Source organism: Haliaeetus albicilla, chromosome 10, assembly GCF_947461875.1.
Source record: "Haliaeetus albicilla chromosome 10, bHalAlb1.1, whole genome shotgun sequence".
Taxonomy (NCBI): Eukaryota; Metazoa; Chordata; class Aves; order Accipitriformes; family Accipitridae; genus Haliaeetus; species Haliaeetus albicilla.
Genome location: NC_091492.1, coordinates 36,825,630 through 36,841,823, shown reverse-complemented (window position 1 = coordinate 36,841,823; position 16,194 = coordinate 36,825,630). Strand labels below are relative to the sequence as shown.

The 16,194-nt window shown below is 38.2% G+C and overlaps 1 protein-coding gene across 12 annotated transcripts in view; it reads right to left on the bottom strand.

Moving 5' to 3' along the window:
• The window catches only part of ARVCF (ARVCF delta catenin family member), a 292,495-nt gene that overhangs the window by 165,658 nt on the left and 110,643 nt on the right, over positions 1–16,194 (bottom strand). For 8 of the 12 annotated variants that reach the window (XM_069795000.1, XM_069794998.1, XM_069794999.1 and 5 more), the window contains 2 exons: positions 10,623–10,724; positions 5,783–6,027 (listed from right to left, as the gene is read on the bottom strand). The exons of 3 other annotated variants lie outside the window; for them this stretch is intronic. In XM_069795000.1, coding sequence (XP_069651101.1) covers positions 5,783–5,998 — 216 coding nt within the window. In that variant the 5' untranslated portion in view covers positions 5,999–6,027; positions 10,623–10,724. The remainder of the gene's footprint in view (positions 1–5,782; positions 6,028–10,622; positions 10,725–16,194) is intronic. One more of the 12 variants, XM_069795001.1, reaches the window with a different exon arrangement.

Here is a 16,194-nt window from a genome sequence, read left to right as displayed (position 1 = left end):
TTAAATAACTTAAGTTGCTTTTTCCGTGTTTTTTAAACAGTTTATTATTGTGTGTAGTTCCTCAGTTCAGAAGCAACAGCTTTTGCATTGCTCTGAACTCCACCACTTTCAGGACAGCCATGTATAAAAAGGGGAACAACCTACCAATAGGACTTAGACAAGATATATTTGTAACAGTGTAACTTACCATACTTGGCATCACACTAATTATATTCTTTCAGTTTAAAGAACAGAGAGAAAAAATAGTTAAGCTAGTACCAAATGACCGTAGGGCAGGCTTCAGTGAATCATTAATAAGCCTTTATAAATGGCATGATCACAAGCACTATCTCAAAGTCTGTCTCAGGCACGTCCGAGGGACCAAATTATTGTGCATGGTATTACAAAAAGTACAAACAAGCTCAGTTCTGCCTCCAACACCATATTCGTGCCATGTTAACTGCTGCAATTGCACAATTGTGCACAGGGCTGGCTTTACGAGTGACAAGTGAGAAGCTTGTAAAATAATGTATATTACTAGATGTAATAGCTACACAAATGCAAGATATTAAGCTATATTCATCGGTATCACATCATGCTGATTCAGCTTGGTTTGATTATTAGAAACTTCAGCCCATACAACGCACTTGCACACTTTACCATTAAGAATCTCAGCAAGCCTCATTCTTACATGGGGTGAAAAAGCACAACAGATTGACAGGATGAAACCTTTGAAGCTGCTGGCCTAATGCTGAGTCAAAAATTTATCAGTGAAGCTGGCTGGATTGAAGTTTAAAGTCAAAACAGGATCCAAAACTTGTATTTTGCTTTTGAAAATGAAGATATTTTATCACTCCTTTTAGAGGAAGAAACCAGTCACTGAAACTGATTTAACTTAGAGTTGCAGTCATAGGACTCTTGCCACATGTTGTTGACTGACAGACCTCTAGAAAGCATACCACAAACCCTATAGCCATTGTTCAGTCACTATTTACTCCTTGGCAGCCTTTACCAATTCTGCAGCACCAGGACTGTAATGGAGCTTCCTTCTTATGGGAACTACTGTTCAATGAGTAAAAAGTATTCCATAAAGTACAGCAGATTTCTGTAAAACTCGCAACAAGACTACCAATTTAATACCATTAGGTTTTAAACTAAAATATAATTCTAAGGAAAAAAAAAAAAAGTACACCAGAGTGAATTTATGCTGATAGGCTTTTTTAATAACAGGCTTTGCAAAAAGCATGTGGGACTATCTATACTATACTAGCATATATGCATACACACAATCTCCATTTTGGGTTTAATCTATTCCAGTACCTCCTTAGCCAAATGTACTAGATGATATATCTAAAAAAACCAAACATAAAAACACCCCAACAAACCCACCATGGGGAACATAAAATAACAGAAATAACAGTCAAATGAAATACATTTTTAATTATGGATGATTTTGTCAATGCAAAGACTTCTCAGATCAACTTATGTTACTTCTTACAGGCGTAAGAGTCAATCTGATAAGTAAGACTCCGCACCAGCATGCAAGGGGTTGATTTCTGTTATTTATACCATGGGAGATTTGGCAACTCCCACAGCTTTCCTACCTGTAAGAAGGGGGTAATACCTACCTTTTTTATAATGGGAACCCCTCTCAAATCCTTATAGGTCACTGCAAAATCACTGAAGTCAAAGTATTGTCACAGTGTGTTTGTGGCAAAAAAGGTTTATTGAATGCTGTACTTTATTTTGGTTATGAAAAATTAACAGGAATGGAAATTGTCAATGCGTACCAATGGGGAAACAATCTTTGAATGCAAACGTTGTTCAGTTCCCCAGCTGATCAGACTTGACAGAGCTTCTTTGAAACCCATGGAGCCATGCCAATTTAAACCAACTCAGGATATAGCCTTGTGTTTAACAAGTTTCACATGTCTGATGTTTTAACAAAAGTAGAAAAAAAAAAAAAAGAGAATATTCTATTATTAAAAAGTTATGCTCTGAATGGTTAGCTAAGCAGTGATAATATTGCAGCTTTGTGCATTCAGCCCACTATAGTACATACCCTACGCATGCACTTTTCCTGTCTTCTCCCTATCCAATTTTAGTTCCCACTCTGAAGAGCAGCAGAAGGCTGATTTCACAATAAGTGAAATAGAACCAGGTAGATTAAACTAAATACCTCACACATTAATAGTATTAAGATTTAAACAAGCTTGTAAAAAACATTATCAACCAGATACTTTAACATGTAGAAGACACAATAGGTGCTACTCACCAGTGATTTACAAGCTTATTGGACTATGCCTGCATTGGCAAACTGGTAAGAAAGCAAAGACTGCCAAGACTCCCTACAGCTTGGGATGATAAAACAACCAAAAAATTATATTTTTTTTTACGTTCTTTACTGTAAAAATTGGAGAAGCAAACACAAATACACATTAACAGACAGCTCCGATCTTTTTCATACAACCAGATTCTCAGCCAGCCATGTGGCTGCCACCACTCAAAGCCACAGTCAGGAACAGTAGTCAAGATCATCCCTAAAAGCTGGAAGGATTTTTAGGAGATTTTTATTAACCAGATAAAAGCTCTATGATTAAAAGTTCATTAAATGTCACATTTTTCAGAGTAATGCAAAGGTTTTAATTGAGTAACTAATAACCTTTTGTCCAGAGGGTTCTTAGTCTGGAAGAGCACTTTATTTGACCACTTCAAAATCTGCAGTAACGCATGTATAACATTGCACACCTTCCAGAAGTTCTGGAGTTGAAACATCCCAATTCATGTCACCGACTGTACGCTCAGCTACAAACTCTAATCGAAGCCAGCCTTTAAGACTGGGGAAGCCAGATGGGGCAGAAGTTACATTTACCGACTTGTTCAACAGCATTAACCACACACAGCACTTTTGTACCTATCTGCCAGAAACTGGGCTGGTTAAAGCTAGCTGCCCGTATGGTGGTAGCTGATTATTGCCTCTTGCAGGAAGGAGAGATGGGTACAAAACCTCTGCACAGCCCGAAGGTTTGGCAGGCACTGCATTCTACAACGGGCTATGAAAACATGAATGCTTTGGCTGCTACCTCAATAAAAAGACTCTCACTGATATTAATGGGAGACCTTTCAGCAACATTTAGGACCTCTTATTTTCAGGACAGTATCTCCCAGAAACCTCTCCTCTGGGAAAAATTCCCATTAAAGAATAATCTCAGCTATTTCTAATTAATATCTGAACAAACCATTAATGATTTGTTTAGATTGTCCAAGTAATCAACTTCTCCCATTCACAACTTTAAGATACTTCTTAGAAAAATCCCCCACACTTTCTTAATGTAGAATTAAGAAGTCCATGCACATGTTTTTTGGCAATTACAGCACATCCCTGACCTCATTTGCAGATCTGATATTTCTTGTCAGGGGCCAATAGACACAATGCCATATACACTCCCAGCAAATCTCAACAAGTGCACCACAGTTCACATGTTCCATTTGAATATTCTAAATTCACACTGAACAGGCAGAACTCACCAGTAAGTGAAGTGAAGGAAGTGGCTAAATGGGCTGCCAAGGACAAGGAGCTATTGTTATGGAATGAGTTTTAAGTTGGTATGAAAAAAAAAAAAAACAACAAAAAGAGTGGCCAGCAAAAAAATCCAGAATGAATTAAATAGAATCAGTATTTGCATAAGACCTTGACTTTGTCTTTTGAGGGCTTCAGAAAACTGTTACAGTTCTGGCACATTGCCCATATACTATTTTTTCCTTTTCTACAATAAAAAAGCGTGCTTATTTTCTTTTCTAAGAAAGGAATACATTTTGGAGCGTATATTACAAAAAAGTACTGAGATAAACTCTGTTAACAAAGCCCTGACTAAACACACTTCTCTAACAAATCCCTTTGACAGATTCCACTTTGACAATCAAACAACATGGAAAACTGATGCCTGGTTGTGGAGATCATTAAAGATTATTTGGTGTTCTCATAAAATGGAGTTTACCCTCATTTTTTGCCCAAATTCTACTCAGAATAACTAGATTACGTATGATCACCTACGCAACTTCCAAATGGAAAAACTACTGCTTGAGTTAGTTTTTAATATTACTTACAACAAAGGTTGAATAGGGTGATAAGCAGAATTCAGTCAGTCCTCACTGAAACACAGCTTCAGAGATAGATGCATTTCACTATAGTGCATGAGCAATCCTAACAGAGAGCACAGAGTACCTTTTGCTTTATGTACTCTTAACAATGAAATGCAATATGTTATAGTAAAGGTGAAATTATATATTCTGCATAAGACTGAATGTACAGCTTTCATCCTTCATTTAAACACTATTTAATTCATTCTAGTCAGTCAGGGAGGAATTTGGCTCTCAGTGCATTTAATAAAAATTCACACAAATAACCTTACATTAATTCTTAACTGTACATATTTGGCTATTCAACCATTTTATCTCATGTACAAGCTACTCTAAAAACCTCAACACTAATTATTTGTGAACGAAAGCTCCCCTCATCCAGTGGCAATGAGCTGAGCGTACACAGATTCAGTCTGGGGTCACTTACAGGGGCTGTTTCTCCCTAAGTGTCACGTAGACCCCAGTAACTTAAACTCTTTTATTAAGTTTTTTTTGGAAGTGGTTAGACCTTAAGCCGTACCACTGCAGAAAACTCATGCTTCATCAGTTTTGTGGATAAGGAATTTCATTCTGGAGCTATTAATCAGGCACTTTGCACAAAGTCATTCAGAAAAAGTGAAGGTGAACTTGTCCTTTTTCTATAAAAAAATATGTAAGCACATCTCCCCTCTCCCTAGCCCAGCTGCTGATCAGACGATAACAACCTACATCTCCTACCAGCTACTGTCAGACTTTTAGCCTAACCAGTGCAGGCTGCTGCTTTCACATGAAGTCCCATATTCAAGCACCTACACGTACAGAAACATGGCAGCTGTTAATAGAAAAGCCGTGCTAACATAATACAATGTAAAGACTGCCTGAACACAGTTCAATGCAAGTATAATTGTAAAACAGTCTGGTATAATTGGGAAACAATTTTTAGAATCCCCATAGCCTGGAGTTTCTCTCTGAATTGAACAATGTTTTCTTAGGAAACAGACCTTCACAAACAGTACTATTGCTTCTGCATGACTTACCTTGCATGTCAGAGTGATTTGCGAGCTTAAGTAATTTAGAAATGTAAGTAGTTTATCATTGTAGATTTAAACAGTTAAAGAACACATATCATGCAAAACAATATTTAGAAATCTAAGGCTACCACAAAGCCAGTTTGCATCACTAAAATAAAGCCTATCAATTCAATAAACATAAGAAACAAATTATGAAGTCCTCCCTACACAAACAATAAGACTTCGCAGGAGGGAAATCCCTGCTTTTCATGCTGTTCCCTCTATTCAAAGTCCAGCTATTTCTAATGGAAATTTTGTTTGCTATGGAGATTATGATTCAGCCTTCTTTTTCAATCACCAGCACATCACTATGCTTACAGCAAGCGCATAGATTTAGAGAAGGGTGTGAAGATCTCTCTTTAGGGTTTAATACTCAAGGATGCATACATTTTTAAAAGTATCCCATGAGCTAAGAGGAAGTAAGAGCAACTTCTAAGCCAAGGCTCTGACGTCTGAGCTACCAAATTAATCAATGAAGCATACAAACTCTGGGGTATCAGAAGACAAGCTACAGAATGAAATGCTGACGACAAACAAGATGCACCTGACTTTCTGGAATGGGAAATTCTGGTATAGGTGAACTCTAGCAACAGGTAAAATGAGCAGGCTGTTACCTGCAGTACAAGCTGCTGCCAGGCGGTTGCCAGTGGCTGACCATTGCCAATGTTGCAAATGCTCATTCGGTCTGCTGGCTGATTGGCACGCTCAAGTTGCAAGGAGACATTGCGCCGCTCTTCCTCAAGTGCACGGGTAAGCCGCTCGAAACGAGCTTCTTGCTCTTTAACAGATGCTAAAATGCTGGCAGCAGACCTGATATCATAGTCATCCATGATTGTTTTCAAATGCTGCTGCCTGTTAACTGACCAGGGCAAATGGAAAGGGTTAGGTAAAGGGGTGGGGAGGGCACAGGTCAGAGGTTAAAAATAAAAATGCACATTGTTAGTCACCCTACTAAAATACTGTTCACTCTAAGAAGCAAACTGCAGTGCTCTTTGAAAAGACTTCCTTTCCATCCACTTGACTTTAAATTAAAAGTAATTAATCCAAGGCTTCCTTGTTCAAAAAAACCCCACATGGACACCTTGGGAGAGAATTTATATTTAATTCCATTGATCTTTTTGCTAAAATTGCTCTGACAAGGGTTTTCATCCCTCTTGCAAAGCTAATTTCACTGTGCAAATAATAATGTATTTAAAAGACATATATAAAAAAAGATACAGCTTTGGAGGGAATGAGGAACACAATCCTTCTCACTATAGACACCTGGAATTTCTGTCTTTAACAGCATAAATGAGGAGTTCAACGTTTTTAAAGACAGAAACTTCACAGTACAAGAAAACAGTTCTGTCCATTTTTCCCAAGTGAATGGACCCCGCCCTCCCCAAATTTAGCAGACAGTAGCTGAAAATAGTTTTCATTTTTAAATTATAGGAGTACACTGCAATATGGAAAATATTTTTAAATACAGACAGGGCAATTGCAGTTGAAATGTGCTTGATGATTTCAGCATGGTAGCCAATGAAACAGTCCTTCATGCAGCTGTTTGTTAATAATGCAAATGAAAAAGCCAAAATCAAACATCTTTCACGGAAAACACACAGGACTGCTTATTTCTCAACGCAGGAAAAAACTCAGAAACCAACTTGATGGGAAGTATCTTCTGCCTTATGTCTTCTCTTAGCAGAGTTATGAAGTATTCCATTTAAAACCCTATCTCCATCTGTGTGGTGCATGCAGCAAAACTCCCCACTGATTCCACAGATCTATAATGTGATCATTTAAAATGTTTTCATAAGAATATAAAATCAGCAACATAATATAAGCTTAAATGGTGGCTTCCACAGAACCTTTTCACTAAAGCTAAACAAGGAACTAGCTTACTACCATTTACTACTAAACTACTTTGAGCACCTCTGAGATAAGCACAGAGGTAGAATTTTCTCCAGCTCCTGGAATTCAAAAACAGTTCATAAACAGTTCATATTCTGCACTGAGAGTTAAGTCCCTAGAAATTGTCCCTTGATGTGCAAATCAGGAGTGATCCTTCCTGCTGCCAGAGATTCTTTGTTTTCGATCAATCAACAAGGATTTCTGTGAGCACTGATAGTACCAAACCTGGTTTCCTGAAGCTTTGCATTTCATCGTTCGGTGCCGTTAGATGATGCACGCTCTCGAATGATGCCCTTTCCATGACTGTTATATTTACCAGGTCTCTCTCCTGTGCTGATTCTTTGATAGCTAATGATAATGTGGTCATATACTGTCATATTCCCAGAAGAAGGGTATTAGTAGATATTAAGCTGCATGTTTTCACACAGTTTGTTGGAAACTCGTAAGTAGGCCCGAGGTCTCCCTTCTTTTGTCATACATGGTTGAAATCATCCAACCAGCCCAAAAGACACTGGGGCAGAAGTAACAGACCTAACCCAATGACATACGCCTTGACTTCATGGGAAATAACCTGCCAGTAGCTCTGTGGGTCATTGTTAAGTCCTAGGGAGTTGCTGTTGAAAGGAATCAGGGTGATACAAAATCACATTGGAAACAGTGTAAGGATTACCATGTATTCATCTCATAATGTTTACGTATAACCATGATCTGAGCCTTTCGTGTTTTCAGACCAGTAAGCAAAAGTGACTTTTCTCATTTATGCATTGATTTAACTTTTATTGAGATTCTGAAAGAAAACCAAAACCACCAAAGGGTTTTCCAGATGTCGCAAACTAGTCAAATATAGACCAAGCTGTCAACTTCAGAGACCTTCCACTCTGAACCTTGTTTTGCTAGATTATTAAAAGTCTGTAAAACCTTCAGAGAGTGCGTTGGTTTCTGCAAAGGAGAATCACAACCACCTAATAGGGTAGTGTGACTCACGGGAAGTCTGTATAACGCAGGACAGGACTGCGTGACTCACCTGCTACATCTCAGCATGATTTAGCCCTGGCACAGCTATACATAAACACAGCCAGACTTTCTGGACCCAAGCTGGCTCATATGCAGCCAACTTGCATGTTTCTGCTTTTGTGCTTCCCTGCTTTGCACAGATGGAGACAGCTCTGTTTGTTGCCTTTCCTCCCAGTGGTGCAGACATGATCACAGACTCCTTTCACACTCCCTGTAAGAAGTGGGACTTCACAGACCCAGGCACTAGTCATATTTTTGGAAAAACATACATGGGGGTTGGGGTGGGGGGCATTTCTAACAATATATTCTTAAAGATGGCTACCTGGTTACTAATTATCACTACCCTTATGCTACAGCAGAGGAACAGCCTGACTGACACACAGATCCAGATACACCTCAGATGAGGGGATGCTCCTGGCCCAAGTTAAAAAAAAAAAAAAAAAAAAAAGAAAAAGGAAAAAAAAAAGAAAAAAAGAGTCTGGATGGGTCAGGGATTAATGAATGGAGACAGGCTCCGCAGAGGTGCAGAGCAGGAACTCAGGTTTCCTCAATCACTCCCCACAGGGTCCAGCTTTCAGGCAATTCACTGTCTGCAGCTGAAACAGCTCTTTCTCACATGTGACTACGATATGACATAGCTGTTATCTTTTGGGGGCCCAAGAGGCTGGGTACTTCTATGGACTAAGTTCAAAAAGTGAATCAAGTAGAGATGTAGGAAGAAGATGACAAGATGTAAACTATGGTAACTAAATTTAAAAAAAACAGGTTCCCTTTAGAATATATAATGCAAGTTTCTGTTCTAAGAAAAAACATTACCAATAGCAGCATGAAAAATCGAGAAGCACCTCCTCTAATACAGATTCTGAAGGAGTAAGAGCTTTAATAGTAAAAGTCACAGTTGATGACTGAGCTGGTATATAACTTTCAAGTCACATTCTGAGAATGTGACAAAGATCCCATTCAGAAAATCCTTAATGAGCTATAAGCCCTTGATGCCACACATGAGAGAACCTAGAAAATTTGGGTTCTATAAATGGTACAAATCTCTAGTGAGCTACAGAGATCTCCATGCAGAAAATATAACATTAACTTTACAACCATAAATATTGTCCTTCTTTTCTCTGTGCAAAGATAAACACAGGCAGAAAATAAACTGTATACATTTTCAGATGTACAATTAGTGACCATAAAAATCCTAATTGCTATGCAGAAACAACAGCAGGACCAATAAGTGCCTTTTAAGAACTGTTGGACAAAGACAGACTTCTGTATTTCAAATGTTTTATTAGCAGATAAATACTTGCTTGCTGTTGATTGCACTCCCAATTATTTACCCAGGGTTTCAACAATTTACATTATCAGCAGTCTAGACTAGAGGAGAAAAATAAAAGTACTGACTCATGAGTTAGTTACTCAGGCTGCCACTTGCAATTTGCTACCATTTGTAAATAAATTAAAGTGCACATTGAAAAGGGTATAAATAAATGAAAATATTAGACCTATAGCAGCCAGGTAAAGATTATTCCTTAGGCTGCACTTCTAAACATGGCAAACACTTGCCTACAGGGTGTCAAAGGCTACGCTGACAGCAGCAAATCTCTCTCCTGCCTACGTGACTCTAAATATATTAGTGTTGCATTAGAGTTAGAGCAAAGTAAGAGGATCTGTATTTTCCTGACTGTTCATATGAAGAACTAATGCATCAAATGGCCTCCTGTAAGTCAGTACAACTTACGTGCTCAATAGGGATGAAAATCACCCCCCAAAAAGGGGGTCCTACGCACTACTAATACCTCAGCTCATGCCCAAGTTTGAAGGCTCTTGGAAACATTAACATGCCTAGGGTCACTTGGTACTCTGCAAAAAAAGTGAGTTAACTCTGCACACTAATGTTGCTAATTTAAGATGTAGCTAATAGTCAAGGGCTTTTAAAGAGCCCTTGAGATTAAGGGGGGGGTGAAGTTCTGTGAGATTTGGGCACCTAAATCCTAACAGTCCTGGAGAAGCTCAAATCCCCTGCATTTTTCAAAGTATTGTGCCTGCCTAAGGCAATCGGGTACTTGAGTGAGCTGCGTTTGAGGAGAGCAGTGTCACCAGTCAGCCAGAGAACATCACAGAGGCATCTCTGAGTGAGAGGGGAAGTGGCTCTTGGGGCACACAGGAGATTTCTCCGGTCCAATAGTCTGAATACTGAGCACAGCTGTCCCACTGTTGCCCTCTCCCAGCCCAGTTCAAGTCCACTAGGTCCTGCTGACAAGAGATGGTACTATGATGAGCAACAAGAAGCTTGTACATAGAGCAACCAGCAGCTGTAGGAGCAAACATGAAGGCCTATGAGCATGCATGGGAACAGTAGCTATGTGCTTCTACGGGGAAGAAAAGCATCAGAATAAAAGCAAAAATGGGGCTTAAATAATCTATGAAACTGAAGCATAATGCATGTTAATTATATTTTCACCCTGAAGTGCCACAAGAGATGAATAGCATAAAATGACTGTTATGCCCCATGCAGTATCAGAAAGCATGCAGAGAAAAAGAAGTGATACACACCTAGTGGATTACTGGGGTCTGAATGTTAGAGCTGCTGTGACATCACCCACTAAGACTAGGAAAGTATAGACAAAGCACGAGAGCAGCCTCAAGCAGAACCAGCTACAAGAGAGGAAAGAGAAGACAGTTAGTTAATAAGGTATTACAGCCGCTTCTGTACACAGTTATCTCCCAGGTTCTCCTCACTATGTTGTATAAATTATTTATTATACTGTTTTCCTCATAACTTGGAGGAAAAAGAACCAATATTCAGAGAAGCCAATCCTGAGACTCCTAAAGAAAAAAAAAACCAACAACCTCAGTTAATCTGATATGTTATCAGTGATCCATACTTGCTTGTTCCTGTAAGACTTACTGTTAATGTCCTAAATCAGGGGAAACTCTGGACTGGAATGAGGATTTTGAATGTTACAAAACTGGATATTTTAGCCAAACATTTTAAAACACAGAAACCTAACATGATGGTCTCAGAAGTGAGATTAATTATTTAGGCATGCAACTTTAGGCCCCATGTCTGACATATGAGCCCCCAAACGGCTCAAGATCATTTCATAGATACCTGTTAGAGATGGTACATTAATTTCTAAAAGATGCACGCTGCACAATAGCTTACAGCCACTTTGTTTGTTCTACCTGTCTGTAATCTAATCCTATACAAAACCCAAATGAAAGTAGCTTTTGGGATATTAGGTCATCTGTGTAGCTCTGTAAATCTCTGATCTGTTCTGTCTTAAAACATTTGACACCAAAACTTCTCTGGGTCAGTGACTGCAAATTCAGTACCTGTTTTTGCTGGAGAATGTACAGAACAGAATCCATTTTGCAAAGGCATGGTTCTGTGAAGCAGTATATCCAGTTTTAAGCTACCACCACATCAAAACTGCTGCAACCACATGGCATGAAATGCAGAGCCAGTACAAACTCACATTGCTGGTTCAAATGTTTTAGAACATTTTCAGACAGTAGTTTTGCCCCAGCAGATTTTATGCTTGACCAGGTACTGTCTGCCTTCCTGAAGCCAGCATAAACACAATTTCTTGTGTTTCAGCCAAAGTACCAGAAATACAATCCTTTCTTTGCATGGATCCAATCTCCAACGGCATGGAACCATCACACCAGAATACTCGTTTTTCTTAAACTAACAGAAGTAAATTCTATGCTCAAAATTTACTAGATACAACAAAACTGTGCAAAGATATGCCCAAAGATGAAAGTCAGAAGGCAGAGTGAGAGAAAGACTAATTCTCAAGTAAATGACCAGAGGGAATAAATTAAGCATAATTCAGTTTCTACAGACAAAAGAGCAACACTTTGGAAAATAAAATAAAAAAAATATATATTACACATAACAAATTCCAAATAAACCGCTTCTCAGACCTTATGGCGAAATCTGTCTTGAGCCTGGCTCCTCTCGTTGCTGCTCTGGTTGACTGAGTTCTAATTTGACCCTTACGTGACAATCTCCACCAATGAATAGCAATGAGGAATTCACAAAGAAAGCTATTTCAATATAGTTCTCTCATAGGCACAGACAGACATACTGTGTTGGTGTCAAAAGAAACAAAAAACAAGCTGGTCAGGGTTTTTTTTGTTCCTTTGGACAGAAGCAGTCTGTGAAACAAGGCTTAAACTAGGGAAGGAACAAGGGCAGAGGAAATGCTAACAGGAAAACTCCTTGAGAAGGAACTTTGGATCTTGAGGACATAGCAATGAACACTGCAGCTCACCAGTTCTATTACTGCAGAAAAAAAGTCAATACGTAATATTTGAGTTTTACATCAGTAGGAAATTTCATCTGATCATCCAGCAGGAATAGAGATAAATTCATTCTGCAAATAAATTTGCAGAATATCATACCACAATCTGGGTTTGGCAACACCAACAAAAGAACCCAGACACAAATACATCTTTGTACGTGCAATACAGTTCCAACACTTCACTCGCTACAGAACTGGCTCTGGTCAGTAGCACCATAGCATCCCCAATCTTACCACAATGGCTCCCAATCCATTTAAAAATTAATACTTTAATTAACCTCTTAGTTAAAAAACTCTGAAATCATACTGTGTTAGCTTACAAAAGATACAGTTCTCAGCAAAAAAGAATACAGAATTTTCTTATATCTAATAAAATCTCTCTCATGGATTAATCAGTGCATGTTTAAATGACGCCAGTCATCCTTCTACAGCTTCCCTTCAGTAACGATTCCTCACTTCAGCAGTTTGCTACTAGGAATTTTTCAGGTTCTCCTTCCAAAATTTCATGCAGTGGCTTCAGGGCTTGGTGATACAGTGTGGCTACATAGCTTTAATTATACTGTAGCTCTATTTCCCTAATAAGATACATTTCAATTGCTATACTGTACTCCCAAATGGAAGGGAAAATAAATTAGAGCAATATAGAACACCTTTCTAACAACTGCTTACATATAATAGCATAAATAATTCAGCAATACATTAAATTTCAAATTGAAATATTTTTACAAGGGCAATTTTTAAAGTAAAAGTTTTAGCTTATGATTACTTTTACCCAACGTAAAAAAATTTCCATTTCTCCTTGAAATTTATCATTTATAGACCAGAACAGTGTAACAGCACCTTTCTGAAGCAGAGCTCTTGCTCTCCAGGACCTAAGAACTTGTCTACACTGAGTAAGCTCAACTCTTCCGTCACAGAGCACTCATTATGCCACACTTCCTTCAAAGATCAGTGTTTGTGTTAATTAAGCATAAAACAGCACAGCAAAGTGGCATCACGTTACCTCACACCTACTAAGTGTCCACACTAAGGTTTAATGGGGTATGTGATAGTCTATAAATTCACACTGTGCACTGTAAATTCTCTGTGTAAACAAACACTCCCCATATATTTTCAAATAAGTGTCTAAGCAGAATAGTTTTTTTAAAAATCTTGTAAGTATCAGAAGACTGAACAAGGCAGAGATGGCTGAATTCTGACTTCAGTATGTGTCTGCTGAATTTGATTGTGACAGTTAGAATCCCTTGCTATTGTTCTATCTCAGTAAGTGTTAATTCTGTCAACTCAGCCACAACCATGAAAATATTAACATCATTAATACTTCATTCCCTACATAAAGACAATCACTGTTTTGCACAAGTTAATTCCTATTTATGTACTTCAGTTGAGGAGCATTTGGAAGACAGCTCTTCCTCCACCTCCCCATATCAAGAAGCCAAATCTGAAGTAACCAGTTGAGCTGAATGATGCGCACAAAACTCATGGAAAAATTCAGAGTATTTTTTTGATTTCAGCACTTCCATTTGCTTAATTCTGTACATCATAATGAAGAGGGCTATGTTTACATATCCCCAGAAACTTTTAGATTTCCCTTTATATTTTTTTCTTTTTCTATAGAAATAAAATGCCACTGGGAAGTTAAAGCTAGAATGAACAAGATCATACTTTGCTATCTCTTTTGGAATACAAATAGTAGATTTGCTGCTTCTCAAACCTCTGACACCTTTTCTTCTGCCTTGGAACCTTCCAAACATGACTGCTACCAGCTTGATTAGTTCATAGGCCAATCACTTTAACACCCTAGAACACATGTCGTTGCATCCTAAAGCTGCTGCATGTCATTGATTTTTCAAAGGTCTCCCCCGCTGAAATCAATAAGGAGTTCTACTTAAAAATGGATTGCACTTTGTGGTCCCTTTCTGATTCATGTATATTCAGGTTTCCAAGTATTCTCATAGCTGCTTTTAGCTGAAGCTATATGTACCAATCTTCACCACTTCCTCTGACCCCAATCTGATTCCCACTGACATCAATAGATGCTTTAGCCGCTGTGCTTTTGCTGCGAGCAGAAACAGACAATCTGTGCAAACTTTTATTGAGTAGAAAATTCCACTATAACCATTTTACTAGACTACTGTCTTCGAAGCAGCTAGGAAAAAAACCTCAAGCAGCTTATATGAACGCTAGATAGTATCAGGCATTAAATTAACTACCAAGGCATTGTTGTCTGCATAGGGTTGTATGGATGGACTGGGTCTGATCTCATTTTCAGCAGAAACACTTCCTTACTGTAGAGGCTACCTTGCAAGCAGAGCCACCAAAAATCAATAGATCTATTCTTAGAACAGCTATTTCAATGAGAAAGTGAAAAAGATAAAGATCAAAAGCAGCATAGTTCATAAGTTCACTCCCTAGTTCTTCCCCTAGTATTTTAAAGCTTGGCTTCATTAATATACAATCCAATTTGGCCACAAATAAGCCTATCACATAAACAAACAGTTACAACCTTATGCAAGTACTTCTACAGAATACTTACAAAAGTTCACTAAACAATATACAAGTATCCTCACTTTTCTTGGCTTCTAGATGTTTTGAGTCTTGGTAAAAGGGCTTCCATTTTAAGAGAAAAGCTACTGAGAGGAATGCAGCCTGAAACTGTCTGTATGTGTGGAACTACAGCTGAGAACAGCCATATATTTACAAGCATTAAATTTCCATTTCACAAAGCACAGGAACAAGAGAGTCAGTGGGTAGGCAGCAATTTCCATAGCCAGACCAGTTTCTCCTTGGCAAAATGGAATAACTGAAATATTGCAGCAAGGCTGGAAAATCCTGCAGATGGTCATAATAATTCTTTCATAAAAGATACTATCGTGTTATCTTCTAACAGATAAAATAAATAACAAAATAGTAAGCCACAAAGATCAGGTCAGCTATGCAGTTAGGTAGACCAACAGCCTGCTTCATCTATTCCAAATGCTCCAATAATGGTGTCAGCAGACAGTGTATTTAAACTAACAGCCATTAGGTAGAAAATCGTCATTTCACTACACAGTTTGAGAGAAGAGGAAAAAAATCCAACTGTGACCCCACAGAACAGTGAGTGTTTAAGCTCAGCAACAGATGTGTCGAATGACTTATCCCAACCATGAGGAGTTAATTGATGCTATAAATAGTACTCTGCAGACAAAAAAAAAAAAAAAAAAAAAAATCCACTTAATTTTTGTATCCAAAGCACACAGCCCAGCTTTGCTTATCAGTAAAACTATTTTCCTTTAAAGAAGTGGTCTTGGGTGTTTTACATGTAGATTAACACAGAGAGATAATTTGATTTCAGGCTATTGAGAGATTTCCTTCCTTTTATGTTTCATAAGGACAGGGCTGCGTGCAGCTAAATGAGATTCATAGATTACAGTAGAATAAAGGCTAATAAAACTGCATAGCTACATTCCTGGGTAATAATGAATGTTTTTTAATTCTAAGGCTCCAATCTCAGGGTTTATGAGGCCATTTCCAATTACTACTTTTAAGATTAATGTAAATAAATGCATCAAAAGGAAATAGATCTTTTAACCCATCTGAATCAAATACTTAATATCTCCCATAGCATTTTACGCCAATAAACAAGCTGGCATTGCTAGGAGAAAAAAAATAAAAATCACAGTTCTGATGTGTTCAGAGGAAGCATCTTCCCTGTGGTTTTCTTACTGCTTTCAGGAAAAAAAACAAATCAAAACCCCCTGTTTTTTCTAAACGTGTGTCTTGTTTAACTCTCACAGTCATATCTAGTGGGTTGTGTGGCTGTTCTATTGCTC